Genomic DNA, 22,932 nt, shown 5'->3' on the forward strand with positions numbered 1-22,932 from the left:
CCTTACTGTCTCCGTATTATCTTTCTCTCTCTCGACAGATAGATGTTTTTTTAAGCAGCCCATGGCCTGCATTCTGCTGACAAACATGGATCCGCCTACATCCAGTCCTGCAACACATTCCAACGGCGCCCTCCCTGACGCCGACTCGGCCACTGGACTCGACTCTAAGCCGGACTTGGAAGCCACCTGTTTGAGCGTCCACCTTTACTACCTGGGGAAGGACGAAGGAGGAGTCGAGGCCAAGTGTTCAAAAGATGCGCTCGCGTTTCCCCCTGGAGAGTACGTGGCAGAGGATCTGTGCATCATTGCAGCGAAAGCATGTGGTAAGTCAAGAGGATTTCGGTTCTCATGTTTGCCCAAACACACAAAAGGTATTTTCAGTTTCATTTACCTGCAGTCTGGTAATTTAGCAGTTGTGTAGCATAAGCTCTGTGGACTCTATTTGTGGCTAAAACACCAAAACATGCATTAAACATAGAAGAAGACAAAGCAGGACAAGCAAAGAAAGAATGGTAAATGTAGTCATTTATGACATTGTGCTGTTGCTTCACCATTGATAAATCCTTAGTAATGTTCAAAATGTCTTGAGGAGTTGACGGGGGACATCATGTCCTTGTCTATATCACCACATATCAGATATTTCCTGCAACACTGTCGAGTTCTGCTTTTGTTTGTGTCGTACACATTGCTGACAAACCCTTGACTCTAAACGAGTCAAGTAGAGTGCAGAGTTGTTTTATTACTTATTAGGTCTGAAATATTACACTTTTTATACAATTCAATATATAGATATGTTCGTTATATATCTTCATTATGAACAGACTGCCTTTTTTGCTGAGTCAGATTTGTTACGGTCTGTTGGTGTGATAATGTAAGACATGTGCTTAAGAAACAAGCTAGAATAATAAATTTCCAAATTGGCCGACCGAGCCCACCTGCTCGATCAAAGCATTCCATTAAGCAAGCTTCAAACGAAGTGGATGGAAAATGAAGCGAGTTGGGACAAGCGTTTGGCTGATTAAGCCAACTGTGACAGGCTGAATTATCAACTGAAAACCATATTCAAAGCACACTTCCTGTGCCTAAGGCAGAAAAAAGAGGATGCGGTTTATACAATTGAACCGTTTTAGTTCTTGGGAAACAAAATCTACAGCGATGTCGTCACGCCATATGAGGGAGCGTATTGTATTTTGGAGGAATCTTGTTTATCTCTCCACTAGAATTATTACACAAGTATTCCAATGATTCCACATTTGACTTTAAAAAAAACATTCCAAAAGTAATGTTTATTTTTTACAGACAAGTACCACTTTTGCGTCACATAGTCTATGTTTTTATTCCATTTTCAACTTCCATCAGTGTGCATTTCTTGTCCAAATACTCTGCAAATCTCTGACTGTTGGTACTTTCCTAAAGATCTGTCGGAAAGATGAAGAGTCACTTGAGGACACTTCATCCACTTCATTCGCTCTTTGTCGTTTGTATTCTGCTCTCCACTACAGTCATCCACGGCTCAGCTTTGGTGGATTGTATTTCCACAAGCTTCACAATGTTGTACTGTCATATGAGGTGACATATCGTACAGATGTTGGTCAGGGAGGACAGATGGTTTGAGAGAGGGGTGAAAGAAGCCATCAACTGGAAAGACAATCCCTCCACAGAGGTGGAGGTCTGAGGCATCACCTCTCTCCTGTTTACAATCCAGTCCTAAAATCTCTCCCCAGGAAGATGAAACCACGTTCACACCTAGCCACAACGGACCCTAACGAACCCCACTGTGACAGGGGGAACGACTCACATAACGAGGTGGAGGAGCAACAACCCCCCGACTGAAACCGAAACTCAGATGTTAATGGCTCCTTAAGGATATCAGTATCTGGAACTCCCAACTAGTCAGTCAGAGCTGATGAAGCCTCTTGGATGAGAGGTGGATTGTCTTCAGGGAACTCAAGCAGATCCAGTTGCTACGATTAATCTACGGGAATAGTTAAAAAAGCTGTTTTTTTGGGGGGTAATAACATTAAGTAATATTATTACTGCCGTGCAACACTGCCGAGGAGCATCGAAGCTGTTCTTGCGCGCTGTGGTCGCCACACCTTCGGACGCTTCATGTCGTCTTTTCTGTCTCACTTGTGTCCCATTTGTACATATCGTTGCATCTTTTGTTGTTCCCTTGGACCCATTTGGATTGAAGTCAAAATGTAGTGGCCACGAATTTTCCCCTCCGAGCCATTGTTCAGATGAAACTCCACCGTGTGACTGGTTGCTTAGTCTTCGGTGTGGGGTAATTATTGTTTTTGGCAACACAACAACAGCACTCAGTTTTCTTGCCTTCTCCCCTACCAACCAAACAACCCTAAATCAGGAAGTTGTGTTCTCTTGCGTCTGTTTTTCTTCTGACACATTTTTCTGTGGTATTCCTTCATTTTCTATCTCCCCTTGCTTTCTTTTTCACTTCTTTTTTAGTCATTTCCTATTATCTTTACATCTACAGCCCCTTCCCTCCGGGCTGTCACTCCCTCTGATAGTCTTTGTCATGCTTTAGTTGAATTAAGGGATTTCTCTGTCTCATTTATCTGGAAACCTTTATGTGTGGTTAAGTACCAGGATATAAGTTTTTATGGAGCAATGATGGTCAAATTTGCTTATTGAAGTGGCTGATTCAGGATGTCTCGTTTCCACCGGTATGAAGTCAAATATATTCACATTCTTAGCGGTAGAGTCTGTAGCAATTGGACTTAGAGGTAGGATATATTGTACTTATTATTCCTCACATTGAAAGAAGTTGTTTGTTAAATAGAAAGATAATGTGAGATGTTCTGTTCAACCTTTGAATGACATCACATACCATTAATCTGTGTAATATACAGTACAAGTAGTAAATCTCGGTTCCTAAAGTGTGAAACTACAATATTTTACTCTCTGGTGTATTTGGTTACTATAGCATGTGATATAGATATAAATATTACAAGACTGGACTCACTTATACTTCAACCTTGTTTGTACTCTGACTTTACTTCCCCTGTTGTGGTTTTGCACACTTCCTCCTTGGTAGCGCTGCCGTCCTCAACCTATTGCTTCACTCTCGAGAGCGCTTCCTGCCGTGTGATGACATTTTACGTCCGCTTGTCCCACTTGGCACGACTGACAAAGAAAGAGAAACACCTTGCAGATGTTGGGGGCTCTTCTTTGAAAACAAAATGAGGAAGTGTGGGCATGATTGAAGAACAAACAGCCAGAGAAATGGGGGCTGGTTTTCTAGCAATCTTGAATGGAGGTCTTTTGAAGTAGGCTGGGACTGTCTGATGAAGAAGTAGAAACCATTCATACTGAAAATGTTTGAGCTTAACAACTGATGCCAACTGCACTGAAATACACGGCTGAGAAAAGCTAGCTGGTCGTCATTATGTGTCACTTTCACAGTTGCTTTCTTACTACAACATAAGCTGTGGGCTTGTAAATATACACGATATGCCTGAGTTTGCATATTCTAAATATTGGCAGATATTTTAGTGCAACTGGTCTCATATTCAGTGATTGGCTGTGGGAGGTAAATTGGTAATGTGTGCAGCTCAGTGCTGAAAAGGGGTGAAAAGTTGTTACTGAGTTAATACTTCCATCCATTATCTATACACCGCTTAATCCTCACTAGGGTCACGGGGGGCTGGAGTCTATCCCAGCTGACTCAGGGTGAAGGCAGGTTCACCTGGACAGGTCACCAGTCTATCACAGGGCTACACTTAGAGACAGACAACCAAGCACACTCACATTCACACTTACGGACAATTTAGAATCACCAATTAACCTCAACATGTTTTTGGACTGTGTGGGAGGAAGGCAGAGAACCCGGAGAGAACCCACGCTGCACGGGGAGAACATGGAGACTCCACCCAGAAAGATCCCGGGTGTCCGGGTGACTCAAACCGGTGACCTTCTAGCTGCGAGGCAACAGTGCTGAGTTAATACTTGGGAATCATAAATGAATACCATTTAACTTTGTCATGACATTGGAGTTACACACCGGACACTCCACAGTGTACACGCCTGTGAACAGAAGGGAAAGGAAAACGGTTGCTGACTTACTCACAACAGTTAGTGTAGGAGCACAAAATCCAGTGAGTTTCAATGATGTGTGGTGCCACAGTGAAACTACATATACTGTGTTACCGCACAGTAAAAATGTAAATGACTGAAGTGAGTGGTGACTGATCTATAATGTATATTGTTTACATGGTCTCTCCAGGGATTGGTCCGGTGTACTGCAGCCTGTTTGGCTTAATGAGGGAACATGACCGGATATGGTTCCCACCTAACCACGTCTTCAAAGTGGACCACTCAGCCAGTGAGACCCTGCACTTCAGGATCAGGTAGACAGGATTCTTTTTGCCATTTCTTTCATTTCCTTGGGTTTGCTTGGATTTAGTCTCTAACCTGATGGTCTGTGGTCACTCTGTCCAGATACTACTTTCCTGGCTGGTATAACAGCAGCAGTTCATCCTACGCTCATCGCTACGGCTTGTCCAAAGGGATGGAAAGTCCCGTGATGGATGATTGTGTCATGGCATACCAGTTTTCTCAGGTAATGCTTTTCTTTCTCTGTATGTGTTTCTTTTAGCATTCTTAGTCAGGATCATTTACATGTTCTCCTTATACCAGAGGACAGTGTCTTCAAGACTAAAGCCTCCTCCTGAGCCTAACCCACCCAACCACTCTGTATTTGCCCCAGTTAGTGTTTTGAATATGATAAGCAGAACTGTTAGGGGAAGATAAAAAAAAGTGCGAGTTTCCCCGTCTCGCTGACTGACTGCCAGTCTGTCTGTCATGTCCGCCCATTCTTTGTACAAGTACAGAAAACAGGAAGTGGGGTAGTAAGAGTGCTTAAGAAGCGCAAATAGGGAACAAGGGTATTTCAGGGTTTCTTTCGTGTTTGCTTGTGTCTTTGCCTGCATATGCATATTTGTGTGCATGTGCGTGTGTTTTATATAGTTTCTGCTTTTTTTTTTCTTCTTCCCCACATGCTTGTGCAAACCTCATGCTCTGTTTGCCTTTGTTTTGTTTTATCTCCTTTGTCACATTGACAACAAGAGCTGTGTGTCAACAGACCGGCCTGCAGTCCCAAAAACTCAGTGTCTTATGAGCATGATGGTGAAATACTGACCAAAAGGAGTTATGCATTTCTTATTATGACCTAAATGTGACCTAAACCGAGTTTATAATCTGCCTGATTATTTGATAAGTAAATGCGTTGATGTACAATTTACTGAATTGAGTGAATCATCTTTGTTTGACATCCAAAAAATGGCTGCAACTACATAAAAGAAAATCTATTCTGTATATATAGAGCCTATTCAGATATGAATAAAGATAAATCTGCTATCTACTTGCCCATCTGTTCCCCCATCCGTCCCCTTCTCTGGCTTTTAGTTCTCTTTTCGTTCTCTTACTCATCTGATGAGATTTTTTTGCGTTTGCTTTTTGCCTTTTCTAGTGGCGTAGTGACTTCCTGAATGGCTGGGTTCAAATTCCAGTGAGCCATGAGGCCCAGGAGGAGTGTTTGGGCATGGCTGTGCTGGACATGATGAGACTTGCCAAAGAGAGTGGCCAGTCGCCAGTGGACATCTACAATGACACCAGGTAGGGTGTGCTCATACAAGAGCGATATGCTGTTGCTGCTTTCACACAGTATTTAATCTAAATTTGGGATAAGAAGATGGTCACCGAGACAAATCACACACACTTAAACAAACAAAACAAGGACTGAGGACGTGAAAAACATATGGTCAGACATCCCTGTTACTGCAAACGAGATGAGAAGGCCAATGCAGACACAAAATCAGTAGAGTAAATATACACCGTACTAGGCTCACATTTTCCCCTTTCCTTTGTAACATGTACTGACATCGTTGTGTATAAAAAGTGATGACAAACATGGATCGTCTTGTATGTTAGATTCTGAACAACGCTGCGCTCTCTCGAACCTAAAAAGAAATTCTAGGCCTTTTGCTGGTGTGCCTGTGGTACAGTTAATGAATAATGATTTCAGAGCAGCGTGACAGGCTCCACAGTCAGCATGAAGACAGTTTCATTATGAGCGTTCATGCAGCTGAATAAACTATTTGTGAGATGATATTTCAGCTGAAGATGCGCCGAGAATATTTGATCTGTACGATGACTACACAATGTCTCCATCCTTGAAATTGTGTTTTTCCTTCATATTGTTGTTATTGTTTGAGCAGGAGGATTACTGACTGATTCTCCTGACTTGTATACATGTATGTTCAGTGAACTGGCGCTTCATCTCCTCGTCTTTTTGTCATTGCCACCTCCGTTTCCACCAAACCACACACCCACCCCGATCCCCTACTTGCTTTCAGCTACAAGTCGTTCCTGCCGCGATGCATGCGAAGCCGCATCCAGGAATATAACATCTTGACTCGGAAGAGAATCCGCTACCGCTTCAGGAAGTTCATCCAGCAGTTCAGCGAATGCAGGGCCACGGTGTGTAACCTCAAGCTCAAATACCTGATTAACCTGGAGACGCTGCTTCCCTGTCTCTACTCTGAGCGCTTCCAAGTCACCGACCTCTCCTCACAAGAGGTTACCATCGTTGTCATGGGCAACAAGGGCATCCAGTGGTCAAAAGGGAAAGAGGACATGGGAGCAGAGGAGGTGAGGACCGGCGTTTATGTTGCCATGGTAATGCATTAATCTGCCACAGAGCGATGCTGGCCGGGGCATTTCTTACCAACGGATGGAGCATGTATGCATGCTTCTTCATCTAATAAAAAAATGCAAACCACTATTTTGTCCTCATTTTGTGTCTTTAGGAGCTGCAGACGTACTGTGATTTCCCAGAAGTGATTGACATCAGCATCAAGCAGGGCAGCAAGGAGGGCTCTGCAGAGAGTCGCATAGTTACCCTCACCAGGCAGGACAACAAGATTCTGGTACAACACACATTTCTATTACTAATACTGCTACTTCTGTACTCTTCATGCTCTACTGTCACTGTGAAATATAAAAGAATGATTTGCTTTACTCTTATATAAACACTGTCACTGCTGTGTGGTAACTGAGTTCTCCCTTTGTGACATTAAAGCAATGATCCACAGACATATTTTCATGTGATCAGGTGGCTTGCTCCAGCAGCTGGATTTGGGAAAGGGCAACATCTGTTCTTCAGCTGTTTGAATAAATTAGTTAAGGACAGCTAGTGTCACCACTAGAGTTCTGGATGTTTACAGCAGTGCTTGAAAGTTTGTGAACCTTTTTTATTTAGCCTTCATGTGTCATTAATTTATTGAGGAAAATTATTAAATCTCTATATATATCTGTGAGCATCAAAACTGTATACCTTTGCTTTGAGTATCTAATGTGACCCTTGTGCAGAAATAACTGCAACTCGATGTTCCCAGGAACTGCTGATCAGTTCTCTGTCTGTCTGCTTGTACAGAGCAGCTTCAACTCTGGGATGTTGGCGAGTTTCTTCACATGAACTGCTTGCGTCAAGTCCTTCAAAACATTTCTATTAGATTAAGGTCAGGAGCTTGACTTGGACTTTACGTAACATTCACGTAATTTGTTCCTGAACCATTATAACCACAAGCAGAACAAATTGTTTGTTAAGGTTTGTTGTCATGACCCACTTCTCTTGAGGTTCAGATGTCCCGACATAATTCAGAGTTTATTGCTCCATCAATGATAGCAACCAGTCTTGGTCTAGTTGCAGACAAACAGGCCCAAACCTTGATACGACCACCACCATGTTTCACAAATGGGAAAAGGCTCCCATGCTGGAACGCACTGTTTTTATTTGCCCTAACGTGATTTCTATTTTAGTTTCAACCTTCCAACAGAACATTTTTTCCAACAGCCTTCTAGCTTGTCCACATGATCTCTAGCAAACTGCAGATGGCAGCAGTGTTCTTTTTGGAGAGCAGAAGCTTTCTCCGTGTGTTCAGTGTTTTCCTGGTAGTGGACTAAACATTATTAACATCAACTCATGTGAAAGAGAACTTCAGTTGTTTAGAACTTACCCTGGGTTCCTTCGTGACCACACTGACTAATGGCTTGCTTTTTGAATGACCTTTATGACTTTTGAATGACTCCTCCTGGTGAGGTTAACAGTGGTCTTGGATTTCTTCCATTTGTACACAGTCTGTCTGACTGCGGATTGGTGGAATCCAAAATCTTTAGAGATGGTTTTGGAACCAGCATCAACAGCTGTTTTTTCCTGAAGTAAAAACAGCTGTTTTTTCCTGAAGTAGACAGATTCTTTGTTTGTCTCATGAAACATGGACACTTCCACACTTTTTCTGTTTTTTTTAAATAAAAGAGGCTGTCCACTCACACCTCATTGTCACACCATTGCTTGAAAACACCTCACTCATTTCATCTTCAATTGCCAACTATGTCTAGGGTCATCCCATGCTAACTCAACTGGGGCTTCCCAGTTGAGTTCATGGATTTTCTTGAAATAAATCACGCAAAAACTTCAACCTAAACCACGGACTCTTGCAAACTCCCACAGCTCTACTTCAAATATTTTGAGTTATGAATTTTTGAAAATAGGCCCTCTGTGTTAATTTATTTTACTTCAGTGATTCTTTTATAAGCATCTTTAAAGACTCACCAACTGCTTATTATTCACATGATTTGGTGGATCCCAGAAACCTCGAGAAAAAGTTGAAACTTGTAATCACGTCAATAGCTTATACTGATTTGCTTTACAAAAAATTAAAATAATTTATCATCAAAACAACAAATCTTTAATTTTCAAAGATGAATACCTCCACTAATATTCACTCAATTCCAACCAAAATCTTTGTTGTGGATAGAAACTGTTTAGTTTTGTCATTTCAAAGTGTAGAAGTTTTGGTGTGATTTAAACCTAAATAAATAAATACAAGACACAAACGGGTAAACGTTCTGAAATCAGGGTGAATTGGCAGGAAACGACCCTCTAGTGGTGCACATACTTTTGCCACAGATGTGTAATAACAGATCATTTTCCTCAATACAAAGATCACCATGTGTACTATATTGGTTTAGAATGTTTAACTGGGTTTCTCTCTATCTACGTTTAGGACTTGATAATATTTTAGGTCATATTTATGTTTAAATACAGTAAACTTTTAGTAATTTAAAAACTTTCAAGCATCACTGTTTACATCAACAAGTTCAGATTTGTAACTGTAATATGAGAAATAAATGAATTGCAGTTCAGTTATTGTTCACAGTGATTTAAAATTAAAATCAGATGCTTTATGTTTTCATCTGCATTGTCTCTCAATATGCTTCATCTCTGTCTTACCACAAAGGAAGTGGAGTTTTACTCGCTCTCAGAGGCCCTGTCATTCGTGTCATTGGTTGATGGGTACTACAGATTGGTCGCCGATGCTCATCATTATCTGTGTAAAGAAGTGGCTCCGCCGAGGCTCCTGGAGTGCATTCAGAGCTACTGCCACGGCCCTGTGTCGTGAGTATTGTTACCAAAGCACAAACCCAGAACATCACACCTGCTCTAGTTCTCATCCACCACTACAGACCAGTGACTCACACAATTCTGTCTCTTTGATCACAGGATGGAGTTTACAACTGGTAAACTACGTCGCTCGGGTAACCACCAGGGCCTGTACATCCTGCGCTGCAGTCCCAGGGACTATGACAAATTCTTTATGTCCTTTGTGGTTGGGGTGAGTACGGTTAATGTTGAATCATTCTCCGTGTAAAGTACTGTACTGTTTACAGGTGACTTTACAGACGGGCTACCTGCTAAACGACTGCTTCGTCTGTGTGTGACTACATGCATCCAGGCACACGACCAGATTATCTCTTGCAGACACTTGTTGTGCGTGTCAGAAGGAAGATCTTTATCTTCACTTCATCATCATCACTTCAACTGTTCCTATGAGTAAACAGTGTTTGTTTACTGGTTCCCCAAACTACAGGCAGTTTCAATGAGTACATCACACCCTCTTAAGTACTGACCATATTAAAACCACTAGAGGGCGCAATAAGGTCTGATTTCCACATGAGGGCAGAGCAGATCTGATGTACTGTGAATAAGACCTACATGTTTCACATCATCAGTTTTAAATGGATTGAATTTAACTGAATGTATTTAATAACAGTGAATTTCTGTAAAGTTGCCATAAATAAAAATGGCAGTTCTGACTCCATTTCTTAAAATATTCAGGACCTCAAACTGTACAAATGTACAAAGTCTTGTGCTTTTATAAAGGTTTACACATCACCTGGCTACAGCTCACAGCTTTTCTCTCAACTACAAAACCAGGAAAAAAACAACACACTTGGAGGAGAAGAAATACATTCAGCCAAATCAAGTGTCGTCATTCTCCTTGTATTTCCAAATGCAGACTTGTAACTCATCAGTTCTTCTTGTTCCTGAACTTCTATCTATTTACACAAAACACAGATATGTGAGCGCGTGCACGAACACACAGTCCACAAGCTGAACAACTTACATGATGCACATTTCCAGAACAATAGGCATCTTTTTTATTTGTCCTGATTGACTCACTTAAACAGTAAGTGTATATAATTAATAAAATAAATAGCATTCACACATTCAGAACAGCCTAACTGTAGTGCTTTTCTTTTGACTTCCAGTATGAAACCATGGTGGACTATAAGCACTGTCAGATCATGAAGACGGAGTCAGGAGAGTACATCCTGAGTGGTGCCAAGAGGAGCTTCGGTTCGCTCAGGGAACTTCTGCATTGCTACCAAAAGGAGGCGCTCCGCACGGATGGGTACACGTTTCAGCTGACCAGGTGTTGCTCACCTAGCTGCAAAGGTCAGTGTTCGAATCCACATGCGTATATCTGTGCCCGATACACAAGAAAACATGTAAAAGAACACATGCAAAGTGATCTTGTTGGGGTTTTTTGGAGGCTGTAAATATGTTTTTCCTTTCTATGATGCATGGATCAATTGTCAAACTTTAGGCAATGTTGTTAAACCATCAGTCAGTGATTCACATGAGTGCTTATTAAAGTTGTGGAGATAAAGTAAGCTGCACACCCAATAACCTGAAACCCACACATTTTATCCTGCATCATGCAAACCACACAACCCTAGTCTAGAGCTCCACAGATCTCCCTACACAAATCTTTTTTAACTTAAATGTAGTTCCTGTTGAATGTAAGATGAAGAAGACTGCACAGCACTGCGTATTTACTGATATCTGAATCTGATCAGACTGTAGCACATCATAGATCATGCACTTGGCAGCTTCAAATTCTTGGACACGGTACACAACATTCAAATCATTTAGCACATGGTAGCTCTTAATGAGTTCCCTACATAGTTTTAGAGCTACACCTTGCTCTTCAGATGCTCCCATTTCAGCTTTTCAACCTTAAACATGAGTTACTGGGCACAGCATCATCAAGGGTGAAGCTAGATATGAAAATTTGTTAAAAAGCGTTTATTCGCTAATAGAAATATATCAACAATTAATTAGTGTTGTCTAACATATAACGGCAAAGTCATTGACATTCTTTAAGGAGTCGAAAGATACGTTTTTAATAAAAGACCTTTATATCTCTGTGGGGATTAGATGGAGTTACTAATGAACGACTCAATAATTCCTTCATCAGGTTTCCAAATGTCAAATCTGTCAAACCTGCATTTCTGATTAACGTTAAGGGCCAAAAAAACAAACCCCAGAGGTTTTATTAATGCTGACATTCATGGCTAAGAAGGACAATTTCTGCTCTGAAGTTTTACTGAAGTGTCGCACACTGGAAGGTAACAACTCTGCTGTTAATCAGATGTAATGTCAAAATGTGACCCTGACTGATCCTAATAGACGTTTGTCTTCACCATTCCTCAGATAAATCCAACCTGCTGGTGTGCAGAAACAATCAAGGGGCAGAGGTTTCTCTGTCTCCTTCGCTCCACAAGCACATCAGCCAGATGGTCTTCCACAAGATCCGAAAAGAGGACCTCGTCATTGTAAGAGAACCCCTCTTGCTTTAGCTCCTCCTGACAGGTTGCACATGTGCAGACCTCGGCCTTCTATTCAGTTTCTAGTGTTTGTATAAGTGATTAAATGTGACGTGTTGTTTCTCGTACATGTTGGATTTTGTTTTGTAGAAGCTAAAACAGCATTTAAAATCATCCAAAATGTATATTAAAGCTGTTAAATACACATTTGGGCTGTAAGGTGGCTCGGTGGTTAGCACCGTTGCCTTGCAGCTAGAAGGTCGCCGGTTCTCGTCCCGGTGAGGACACCCGGGATCTTTCTGCGTGGAGTTTGCATGTTCTCCCCGTGCAGCGTGGGTTCTCTCTGGGTTCTCCGGCTTCCTCCCACAGTCCAAAAACATGCTGAGGTTAATTGGTGGTTCTAAATTATCCGTAGGTGTGAATGTGAGTGTGCTTGGTTGTCTGTCTCTAAGTGTGGCCCTGCGACAGACTGGCGACCTGTCCAGGGTGTCCCCAGCCTTCGCCCTAAGTCGGCTGGGATAGGCTCCAGCCCCCCGTGACCCTAGTGAGGATTAAGCGGTGTATAGATGATGGATGGATGGAAATACACATTTGGAAAAAGCAAATAAGTCTAGCAAAATCTGAAAACACAGCCCTCCTATCACAGCTCTCCCATATGCACGCACTTTATGAAACACTAACTTAGAATCAGAACTGAAGACAGTGACCCGTTCAAGTAGCCGTACTCGTCAGACGTTTCCTTGTAGGATGACTAAATCCCTGCTTCCACTGAGACGAGCATGAACATTTGTTAAACAGCCGACAGCAACAGCCTCTCTCTGGAAAGACTTAAAGAGTGAAGAGGAGGTGCAGAAATTTAATATCCTCTCTAATTACAACGTGCTCAAACATTATTACAGGACTTTTGATCGGAGAGGACTCATGCAGGGTCAGTGAGGTTGCCACTCTCCAAACTGATCCACCTCCTCTTAAGCTCAGCATCAATTGCATTCAGCGAGTTGACTCAGCCCCGTTTTCACCACCTCCGTGACTGGCCCATTTCCGTCGCACCGTAGTTTTATCTCTTTAGGTATTTTAAGTTTTGTGCAACAGGTCTGTCACAGGAAACCGCACACGCTGTTTTACTAATCAAGAGAGCTCAGAGTGTTTTCATTGTGGATCATCACTTTTTTTTCTTTGTACACAGTGTTCAGCAGATTCACCACCTGTTTTTTTTTAACTTCCTGTTTTGAACTTCAGCTTGTTTGTACATTTAGTTTAGAGCTCCAGCAACCAAAATAATCTAGATAGAGTTTTTCATCCTTTATCTTTATCTGTGCCCAACATTAAGAAAAATGTTGGAGGCTCCACGCTTCAGAGGCTTGATCTTAAATCTTTTTTTTCTCTTCTTAATATTCACTAAATTGAAGCCATGTGGTCAGATAGAGTTGAGTTGGCTGAGTCACCGCTCCAGCAGGAGCACACAATATAGTAACTTAGTGTTTGGGCTGCATTGGAAGAGGCTTGAAGCTTTCGCGTGCTCTCATCTTTGTGGTGTGTCACACTTCAGAGATATTTCCAGATAATCCTTGCCTTGACTTCAAATATTGTACTTTTTATTTGAGATGACAAAATGTGTGTCAGTCTGTACTACTGTCATCCAAGTGATAAAAGAATAAATCAGTCAGCGTTGTCTCAGCGCTGACTTTAAGTTTTACTTTTTATCACGAGGAGGATTTTGGCAGATTGACTCATCATCATTGATCTTCAGTAACACATCTTGGCTTTATGAGAAGTTGATATTCGTCAGGGAATAATTAAGATAATACACTCCTTTCCAATGCAGTTTTTATTATGCATTTGTGTTTCAGAGTGAAAGTCTGGGTCAAGGAACTTTCACTAAGATCTTCTGCGGCGTGAGGAAAGAGCTGGGAGACTACGGAGAGGTGCACCAGATCGACGTCGTGATCAAGATCCTGGACAAGGCTCACCGCAACTATTCAGAGGTTCGCTGACTGAATGAACCCAATTAAACAAGTCAATAGCTTAATAGGCCCACATTAACATTCTCCTCTCTCATTTTCCTCCTTCTAGTCCTTCTTTGAAGCCGCCAGTATGATGAGCCAGCTCTCCCACAAGCACTTACTCCTCAACTATGGCATTTGTGTTTGCGGCGATGAGAGTAAGTGCATACCGCATAGATACTGGGCAGCGATGGTTACAAAGGAAGGAGCTGTGGTTATATTAGTCACCAGTGGGTTTTAAAAAGGACGCTTTAGGAACGTATTTGTAGAGGAAATTAAAAGCAGAGTTGATTATACCGAGTAAGCATTTATGAGGAATCAATAGAAAAGGGCTCCTAAAAGAGAAAAAGTGTTGTGTGCTGTAAGGGTTTCTGACCTGATGACACACTCTGATCCTCCATCCTGACTGGACCAAGCCTCTGGGATCAACAAGTCACTTAGTCTTGAACCTTCCTGCACCTGCATGCACAAATCAAAGCAGTGTGTCTTAATGTCTTTGTCAATTCTAAAAGGAGGGACAGTAGAAGTTTATAATGAAACAAAAATCTCTCCACCTAGGTACACATTTCATATGTAATGACCCCCTGCTGGTCAGCTTACATGGATACCTCTATATGACAGCTTGCCTGGTCTCACCCCACAGGCTACCTTTAAACACCTGAGCTACTTTACAGATGTCCTGTATGCATGTGTGTGGGTTACAGCATGTATCTGCTTACCTGTTGTGGTTTGGGCGTCTGTCTGCCTCCGGTTGCTGTGTCCCTGTTCAGGTTTTGTAGGATTTTTCCTGTGTCTCTGTGGCTGTAGTCTCGGTACCAGCGTGTTGCTCGCGGTCGGCTGGATCCCTGCTGAGCGCCGACTTCCCGGTCGGCTCATCAGCAGGTGAGGAAGCTGTCTTCCGGCCTGGCGGCGTCTCTCTGCCGCCACCTGGACGCCGCTGACGCTTATTACAGCTAACAGGCTCAGCGGGTGTCTTATGATGAGCGCAAACTTTACCATCGGCTAACAGCGGATGTCTCCTCTCTCTCCTTCACTTATCTAGACGACCTCGGCTCTCCCAGATCGCCTCCTTGGTTTAGATAACTTCCACCATAAAGTCAACTTAGCATGAAGCTAACTTAGCATGAAGCTAACTGAATTCCACATGGCTCCATGTAAACAAGGAAGTGAGCACATCCGCGTTGTCTCCAGTCCCCGGCCCTTAAAAGGGCGTGGCAGCGTGTTAGTGTGTTTTTTTTTGTTTTTTTTTTTAAACTATGGCAAACCACCAGGGACAGTTTTGTGTAGGTTTCCATTCCTTGGAGGATGACCATGATAGGTGCACACTGTGTTGGGGTCACCAACATGCACTGTTATCTGGAGAGAGCCCACAGTCTTGTATGGACTGGTTTGTAACGCCTACTCTTACCAGAAAAGCCCAGTTTTGGGGGTAAAGTGCACAAGTTCACCTGTTTCTCTGCACCTTGCAGAGCAAAAAATATATAGAGGCTACTAAAGAAAAGGGGGATGTTCAAGGCCTTGGCAAGGCTCCCAGCCCACTCCCACTGTGAAACCCACAGCAGTCCAGCCTTATACTAGCGCCCATGCAGATGTAGAGCCTGTCTTCTCTTCCAGAGAGAATGACCTATTTTGTGGGTGTTGCTGGCAGGGCAACCAGTGTTCTGGGTGTCACCCTCCCTAAAAACCTCATGGGCCCCCCTCCCAGGTTGAGGAGGATGTGGAGCTACTGTGCAGGTTTCTCGTGGCCTTTATCTATAAAGGCCACGAGAAACCTGCCTATAGGCAGGCTGGAGGCCAGCTGGAGGAGGAACGGGAGCTACTAAGGCTCAGGAGGCCTCAAAAGATTCAAGGGTCTCTTGAGTGGAGACTTCCTGCTCAGCGAAATAGCGTTTGAGGAAACTTTCCTCCAGCCATCTCTGCTAACGTCTAAATGCCCCTGGAGCATATTCCTAACCCTTGGCTGGTGGAGGCACTCAGCCAACAGAGAGCAACAGGGGGTGCTGTGGGACTTGTGGTCTATTGCCAGCGGGTCTTCACAGTAGGCTGAAGCATGGTGAATGCTGTGTGTTTGGTCAAGGGGCTCTGGATTTGTTGTTTGGTGACCCAGCCTGTAATGTCCTGCAGCATAGAGCTGTCCCTCTTGCTCTCTGGCAGTTCCTGCCCAAATTGTAAAGTCACCACATCATTGCCAAGAAAGACCCTCACTCCGAGTCACACATGTGCTGAAAACGCTGAACATGGCAGCAGAAGTCATGTCAAGAGGGACTCCATATCCAGGGGAGTGGCCACTCCGTTCTCAGGAGGCTAACGAGATTGGTGTCACCTTTTCAGTTCCAGAGAGTCAGCACATTGTCAACTCTGTCTTCCCTCCTGGGATAATGACCCACCTCTGGGCTGGGCACCCTGGCACACACATGGCCCTGTAGTCTGCTTTGAGTCGTCTCTCCTTTCATGCTTCTTCAGCCCCTTCTGCCAAGAATTTAGGCAGGAGTAAGGCAGATTTCAGTTGCTCGTCTTTGGTCCCACTGGCCATGGTCTCGCCTCTCTCAAATGGGACACCAAGTCTCCTTAGCCTCCTGAGGACGGAGTGGCCACTCCCCCTGAGAAGACCATGAGGACCAGCACCAGTTCTAGCCATGCCCTAAGACAGAAGCAATAAGGCAGATTTTGTTGACTCCATACCCACTCCCCTGGGTATGGAGTCCTTCAGGCGTTGGTGAAGAGTTACCCCACATATATGAAATATGTAACTGGGTGGAGAGATAGTCTCGAGACAATAGATTGTACCCTTGGGTCACTGAGTGAAGAGACTACTCTTCAGCTCTTTTGGCTGCTCGAAGACACGTTTTGGTCAGAACTATCATTGAATTTCTGTCAGCACAGGTGCTTTATAAGTAGCCTGTGGGCTTTGCTGGGTAAGCCAGTTTGCCTTGTATCCATATACCCTGACGTGTAGCGGGTCATTCCCTGTACATGTGAAATATGTAACTAAGTGAAGAGATAGTTTCTTCACTCAGAGACCAAGTGACATTAAAAATACTGAGATGAAACAGATTATTTTTTTTTAAATGAAAAAAGTGATGAGTGGGGAACTTGTTCTGTCATGTGTCAATAACATGTCTGTAACTGCTGTCTACATATTAATGAACAACAGGAAATCAGTGGCAAATCGGTTAAATTTATATATTTTTTAAGTCTGTTAAGTTTGGTTAAGAATACTTTCTACATGGATAGTAGTGAATAAATTATACATTTTAAATAACATCTCCCTCCTAATCTCTCTGTCAGACATGATGGTGCAGGAGTATGGGAAATTTGGTTCAGTGGACACGTACCTGAAAAAGAACAAAAGCTGTGTTAACATCACCTGGAAGCTAGAAGTGGCCAAGCAGCTAGCCTGGGCCATGCACTACCTGGTAAGACTACCACCATAATGCAATCTGCCCGTGACAGATATTGTAGTTTCTAAAGGACAGACACATTTACAGATAGCAGAATTCAAGGAAAAGAGAAATACCTTCTACTACATAAAACTAGTTAAGCCTTCAACCAAGACTGGATTTCCTTTTTTAATGGACAATATGTAGCAATTTTCTCATGTCCCTGTCATGTCTGCACACAGGAGGATAAAAACCTCACTCATGGAAATGTTTGTGCCAAGAATGTCCTCTTGATCAGAGAGGAAGATCGAAAAACAGGCAGTCTGCCCTTCATCAAGCTCAGTGATCCTGGTATCAGCATCACTGTGCTGCCCAGAGAAGGTGAGAAAACGAGGCTCAATGTACTGTCCTGAAGATGTGCCTCACACCTGCGTTGTTTTGTCTTGGTGTGATTGCCTCAGCTGCTTACAGGGACACCATCTGGTCAGCTTTTCTTTCTTTTTCTCCCTCTTTGCTGCGTGTTTATAACTTGTGTTCTCCACCTGTATCTCCGTCTCTATTTCTCTACATGTCCGTTTCTTAGTTCTGGTGGAGCGAATCCCCTGGGTGCCCCCCGAGTGCATCGACAACCCCCAAAATCTGAGTTTAGCCACAGACAAGTGGGGCTTTGGGACCACCCTTTGGGAGATCTGCAGTGGTGGAGACAAACCGCTCAGCACACTGGACAGCTCAAAGGTCACAAAAACGAAGAACGCATTGATTATTGCCGTCACTGAATCCTGATCGTCTCTGAACAAAAAACATGTTCCAGTGTCCTTTTTACATATAAGTTATGAGACAAATTAAAGAATGACATATCAGATGATTAGTGAAGATTTCAATTATTTTACTATTTGTTCCCCACAGTTTTCAGTGAATGATCTCAGTTCAGCAAACTGGCTGCCGTCTGCAGCTACTGTTAGACATATGAAAGTGGCTTCAACCTTTTCATCTAGCTCTTTAAAAACAAACAAAACAATACTCATATTTCCCAAAATGTTGAGCTGCTGCATTTCTGTTGTAAACTAACATAAACATAACCCATTAATTATTTGAGGAATGTCTGCAAACTGTGCATCCTCTCTCCCACCAAAAGTTTAAAACAGGTCATTAACGTCGGTCTTCCTCTGTGCAGAAGAACTTGTTCTATGAGGACAGACACCAGCTGCCTGCTCCCAAATGGACAGAACTGGCCAATCTGATAAACAGCTGCATGGACTATGAGCCTTCACACCGACCCTCATTCAGAGCAGTTATCAGAGATCTCAACAGTCTCTTCACACCAGGTAGGAAAGCAAATGTTGCCTAAACCACCATCTTCACATCAATCAGACATATTGTGCGCCACATCAAACAGAATTCTCCTCTAGGATTCTGTCCAGATTCTGTATGAAACGCATCTTGTTTACAGACTATGAGCTGCTGGTGGAGAGCGACATGGTGCCCAGCCGGACGCGAGGGTTTGGCTTCCCGTGGGCTTCTGAGAGCCAGGAGCCGGCCCAGTTTGAAGAGAGGCACCTCATCTTTCTCAAGCAGCTGGGCAAAGTGAGACATACAAGCACACACACTATATATATATAGTTTAAAGAATGTCTGACTCCCTTTTATCTCCTTCAAAGTATGCAGATGATGTCTTCAGGTGAATGTTTTTAATATTTATCTTTAGCTTTATGGCCCATCTTTGTTTCAATGCCAATATTCACTCATGGATTATTAAGGATTTTACTGGATATTAGAAACAAGTTTGTTCCTTAAAGTCTCTCCCTCCCAGAGGAGAATATTGTTGCTGCTGTCAGTGTGTTAATGTGGTTCAGATAAATTAACACTGAAGCCTAATGGCTAATTGTCACTTCTCATGATATTTTCCACACTGGTGACTTACGCCCAGCACTATTTGATAAAGAAAAACAAATCATCCTTGAAAAGCTCTTAGGGTGGAATGAACGGGCTGCAGAAGACATAGAAGAAGAACTAGCACAGACAAAAAACAATAAAAAGAAACAACAGACAAAACATTCAACAATAACTGATGGGAAATGCACCATGACGTCCTAATCATGTTTTGCTGCGTTAAAAATCCCAATCGTTGCTCAGTGAAATCTAAACTTTTAACCCCGTGTCCCCTCTGACCCCACACTTCAGGGCAACTTTGGCAGTGTGGAGATGTGCCGGTACGACCCCCTGCAGGACAGCACAGGGGAGGTGGTGGCCGTGAAGAAACTCCAGCACAGTACAGCTGAGCACCTCCGTGACTTTGAGCGGGAAATTGATATCCTGAAATCGCTACAGCATGAAAACATCGTCAAATACAAAGGAGTATGCTACAGCGCAGGTATGGACACATTATCTTACATCAGCATGGGCTTATCAAGTTTTATTATCCTTCTGCTTGTCATCTCCTCCTCAATCCTGTACAACTTAGTAACACACAGTAAATCAGATTGCTGATTTTCAAGGTAAACCTTTTTGGGTTGCAGTTTGATTTAATGGATTTGAAAGAAAGAAAAAAGGCGTCCTGCACAGTAGCTGCTTCAGTTTCAAGAATCACCAGACGAAAAGGTTTAGATCCACTGTTTTAGGTTAGAGGTTTGGTTCCCTGTAAGGTTTCCCCTAAAAGATCAAACCCTTTACATAGATTTTAATCCACTGAACTGCAGAATTGAAGGCCATATGTACTTTCTGCCAGTGACACAACCAACGATCCCGAGTGGCCTATGACTCTTCTTTGATTTAATATTACCTCCCCAGCAGATTTTGTAATTCATAATAATGTTATCCACACATTTGCTGCCCACAACATCAATGACTGTGTCCACGAAACAAATAAATCTGTATTTTCTCAGAAATGCCACTTCAGGCGAGGCCTCCACTCTGCCGCTCACACATCATGTTTCCTCTCTTCGGTGTAGCACTCAGCCTCTTTCTCCTTCCCTGCAGGACGAAGGAACCTCAGGCTGATCATGGAATATCTCCCCTTCGGCAGCTTGAGAGATTATCTCATCAAACACAAGGACCACTTTGATTCCAAGAAACTGCTGCACTATGCGTCACAGATTTGCAAGGTAACACAGGACAGCTGTTCTAGTTCATACAGATGGGTGACAAGTTAAAGGACAAAACCGAGATAAGGAACGGCTTCAATGCTCCTTGGCCTTGATTCTCCAAGCCTGTAGAACTTAACTGGAGGGATGGAAGCTAAAAGATATTCCTCAGTTGGTGTTTTGATGATCGTGGTAAACACTGTGCCATCGAACACGTCGGTCTAAAATCTCCCAGAAATGTTCAAGTGGGTTAAGATCTGGTGTCTGCACAGACCATAGCCTCTGATTCACATCATTTTGATAGTCTATCATCCCATCTGCCTTGTGGGTCACAATTTCTAACTGATGTCTTGTCTACAGATCAAATGCACGTCACTTTAGTTGCTGTGCCGTTGAAACATCAGTGGAGCAGTCGTTGTGACTAAAGCTCCTGCAGTCTGTGTCCCAACAATGACCCATCTGTTAAAGTCACTTATAGCTTTTCCTTTTGCCATCCCCATGTCTCCTCAACCTTTTACCACCTGCCTCAGAGTGTAATAATAATAATAACGGATCAGATTTATATAGCGCTTTTCTAAACACTCAAAGAGGCTTTACACTGTCAATTATTCATTCACACACATTCATTCTGGTGGTGGTAGCTACGATTGTAGCCACAGCTGCCCTGGGGCAGACTGCGCCTACGGCCCCTCCAACCACCACCTCAAACAATCCATTCATACGCATTCACACCAGGCAAGGTGGGTGAAGTGTCTTGCCCAAGGACACAACAACCATGAAACAGGTTACAGGGCGGAATCGAACCGCCGACCTTCCGATCATCGACCGACTCGCTCTACCACCTGAGCCACAGGCAGTGTGATTGAATGTTAATTGCTTAATTGTTCCATGCAGTGCATTCATTGTGTTTCTTTACTCATTTTTTTAATGTGTTTCCTTTAATTTCTCACCCGTCTGTTTATACTTGTGAACTGGTCCAGTGAAACAACTCTACAGCTGGAGAGCTGGACAGGAGCTAGAACCACAGTCCAGTCTATGTATTGCTTATTATTTTTACCTACTAGTAACGAGACATTAACTTCCTCCAGGGAATGGACTATCTCGCCACCAAGCGGTACATTCACAGAGACCTGGCCACGAGAAACATTCTGGTGGAAAGCGAGATGAGAGTGAAGATAGGGGATTTCGGCCTGACCAAAGTGCTGCCGCAGGACAAAGAGTACTACACCGTCAAAGAGCCGGGGGAAAGCCCCATCTTCTGGTGAGAACCGTGCTGCAGATTTTAGTCAGCTCCAAAAGTTTTGTTGTGAAGATAAGAGATCTACACTTCTAAATGTTGTTGACTGGATTTCTCACAGTTGTGGTAAACATTTCAACCTCTAGTGGCTCATCTTCAAACACAAGCGTTACAGATAAGATCAAGTCATTCACATGAAGGCAAAGATTAGATCTTGTTTTCGTGTATGCACTCCTGAGTGTGCCTACTTCTGAGAGGCCTTCCTCTTTGGTCGCATGTAGAGTAGCACAAGTGCTGACTACATTGCACAGAGCTGTTTGTGAGCATGATTGTGTTTCGTACTGTGTATATCACGTGTTGTGGTGTCTTCCAGGTATGCTCCAGAGTCGCTGACAGAGAGTAAGTTCTCTGTGGCGTCAGATGTTTGGAGTTTCGGTGTCGTCCTTTACGAACTCTTCACCTACAGTGACAAGAACTGCAGCCCACCAGCGGTACTGCAACTCTTTTCCTTGTTTTTAAGTTCATTTTAGTTCAATCTGACCTTTATGTCATATCTCACTTCACTCTTAATTTCCTCGACGCCCCTCCAAGTTGCTTAATTAAGCTGAAAAACATGCTTCAGCACAATCACTTTGCAGTGTTGTTATAAGAATCAGTTGATTGTCCTCAATAGCAGGAAACCTTTTTGACAGGTTACATTTTTTTTTAACCAAGCTGTTTTCTCTAAAGCTAAATCAAATACACTTTGTCTGTTCTAGGTGTTTATGGACAAGATGGGAAATGAAAAGCAGGGCCAGATGATTGTCTACCATTTGATTGACCTGCTGATGCATGGATATAGGTTACCTGCTCCAGATAACTGTCCAAAGGAGGTCAGTAACTTTATGCATGCTATGAAAGCTTCCATTTTGTTTTCTTTCTATGCTTTAACTAAAAGGTTTTGTAGCTGAAGGGCAATACAAACTCACTACTTGCTTATAGAGATTCAAAACCTGGCTCTCACATAAATTCACAAGCGTACCAACTCAGGTTCACTTGAATTTAGCTTCAGCTTTTACTGTCTGAAACTGCAGATGGGTTTTAAAGCCACCTTGTCTTTAAAAAAATCACCGTAACGACACCATTTATCAAAACCACAAACTGTAAAAACACTCAGATTGTCAACTTTTGTGTGTTTAACTAATCATGTACGACGTGTTCCCCTGTCGGAAAACTGAATCGAATCTAAACAGAAAATTGAAATATTTCATTAAAATCAC

The 22,932-nt window shown here is 42.9% G+C and overlaps 1 protein-coding gene across 1 annotated transcript in view; it reads left to right on the forward strand.

Annotated features, from left to right (window-relative positions):
- Positions 1–22,932, forward strand: part of jak2a (Janus kinase 2a) — a 37,973-nt gene that overhangs the window by 12,636 nt on the left and 2,405 nt on the right. The window contains exons 2-23 of the mRNA XM_008290125.1: positions 39–323; positions 4,244–4,367; positions 4,459–4,579; positions 5,489–5,634; positions 6,375–6,669; positions 6,828–6,947; positions 9,321–9,478; positions 9,584–9,695; positions 10,633–10,819; positions 11,861–11,982; positions 13,824–13,958; positions 14,047–14,134; positions 17,265–17,392; positions 17,599–17,737; positions 17,940–18,091; positions 18,531–18,681; positions 18,807–18,940; positions 19,538–19,727; positions 20,333–20,457; positions 21,525–21,697; positions 22,047–22,164; positions 22,432–22,545. Of these exons, the coding sequence (XP_008288347.1) occupies positions 62–323; positions 4,244–4,367; positions 4,459–4,579; positions 5,489–5,634; positions 6,375–6,669; positions 6,828–6,947; positions 9,321–9,478; positions 9,584–9,695; positions 10,633–10,819; positions 11,861–11,982; positions 13,824–13,958; positions 14,047–14,134; positions 17,265–17,392; positions 17,599–17,737; positions 17,940–18,091; positions 18,531–18,681; positions 18,807–18,940; positions 19,538–19,727; positions 20,333–20,457; positions 21,525–21,697; positions 22,047–22,164; positions 22,432–22,545 (3,294 nt within the window). The 5' untranslated portion in view covers positions 39–61. The remainder of the gene's footprint in view (positions 1–38; positions 324–4,243; positions 4,368–4,458; positions 4,580–5,488; positions 5,635–6,374; positions 6,670–6,827; positions 6,948–9,320; positions 9,479–9,583; positions 9,696–10,632; positions 10,820–11,860; positions 11,983–13,823; positions 13,959–14,046; positions 14,135–17,264; positions 17,393–17,598; positions 17,738–17,939; positions 18,092–18,530; positions 18,682–18,806; positions 18,941–19,537; positions 19,728–20,332; positions 20,458–21,524; positions 21,698–22,046; positions 22,165–22,431; positions 22,546–22,932) is intronic.

The sequence above is a fragment of the Stegastes partitus genome, unplaced genomic scaffold, assembly GCF_000690725.1.
Source record: "Stegastes partitus isolate 25-593 unplaced genomic scaffold, Stegastes_partitus-1.0.2 Scaffold656, whole genome shotgun sequence".
In the NCBI taxonomy this organism is placed as follows: Eukaryota; Metazoa; Chordata; class Actinopteri; family Pomacentridae; genus Stegastes; species Stegastes partitus.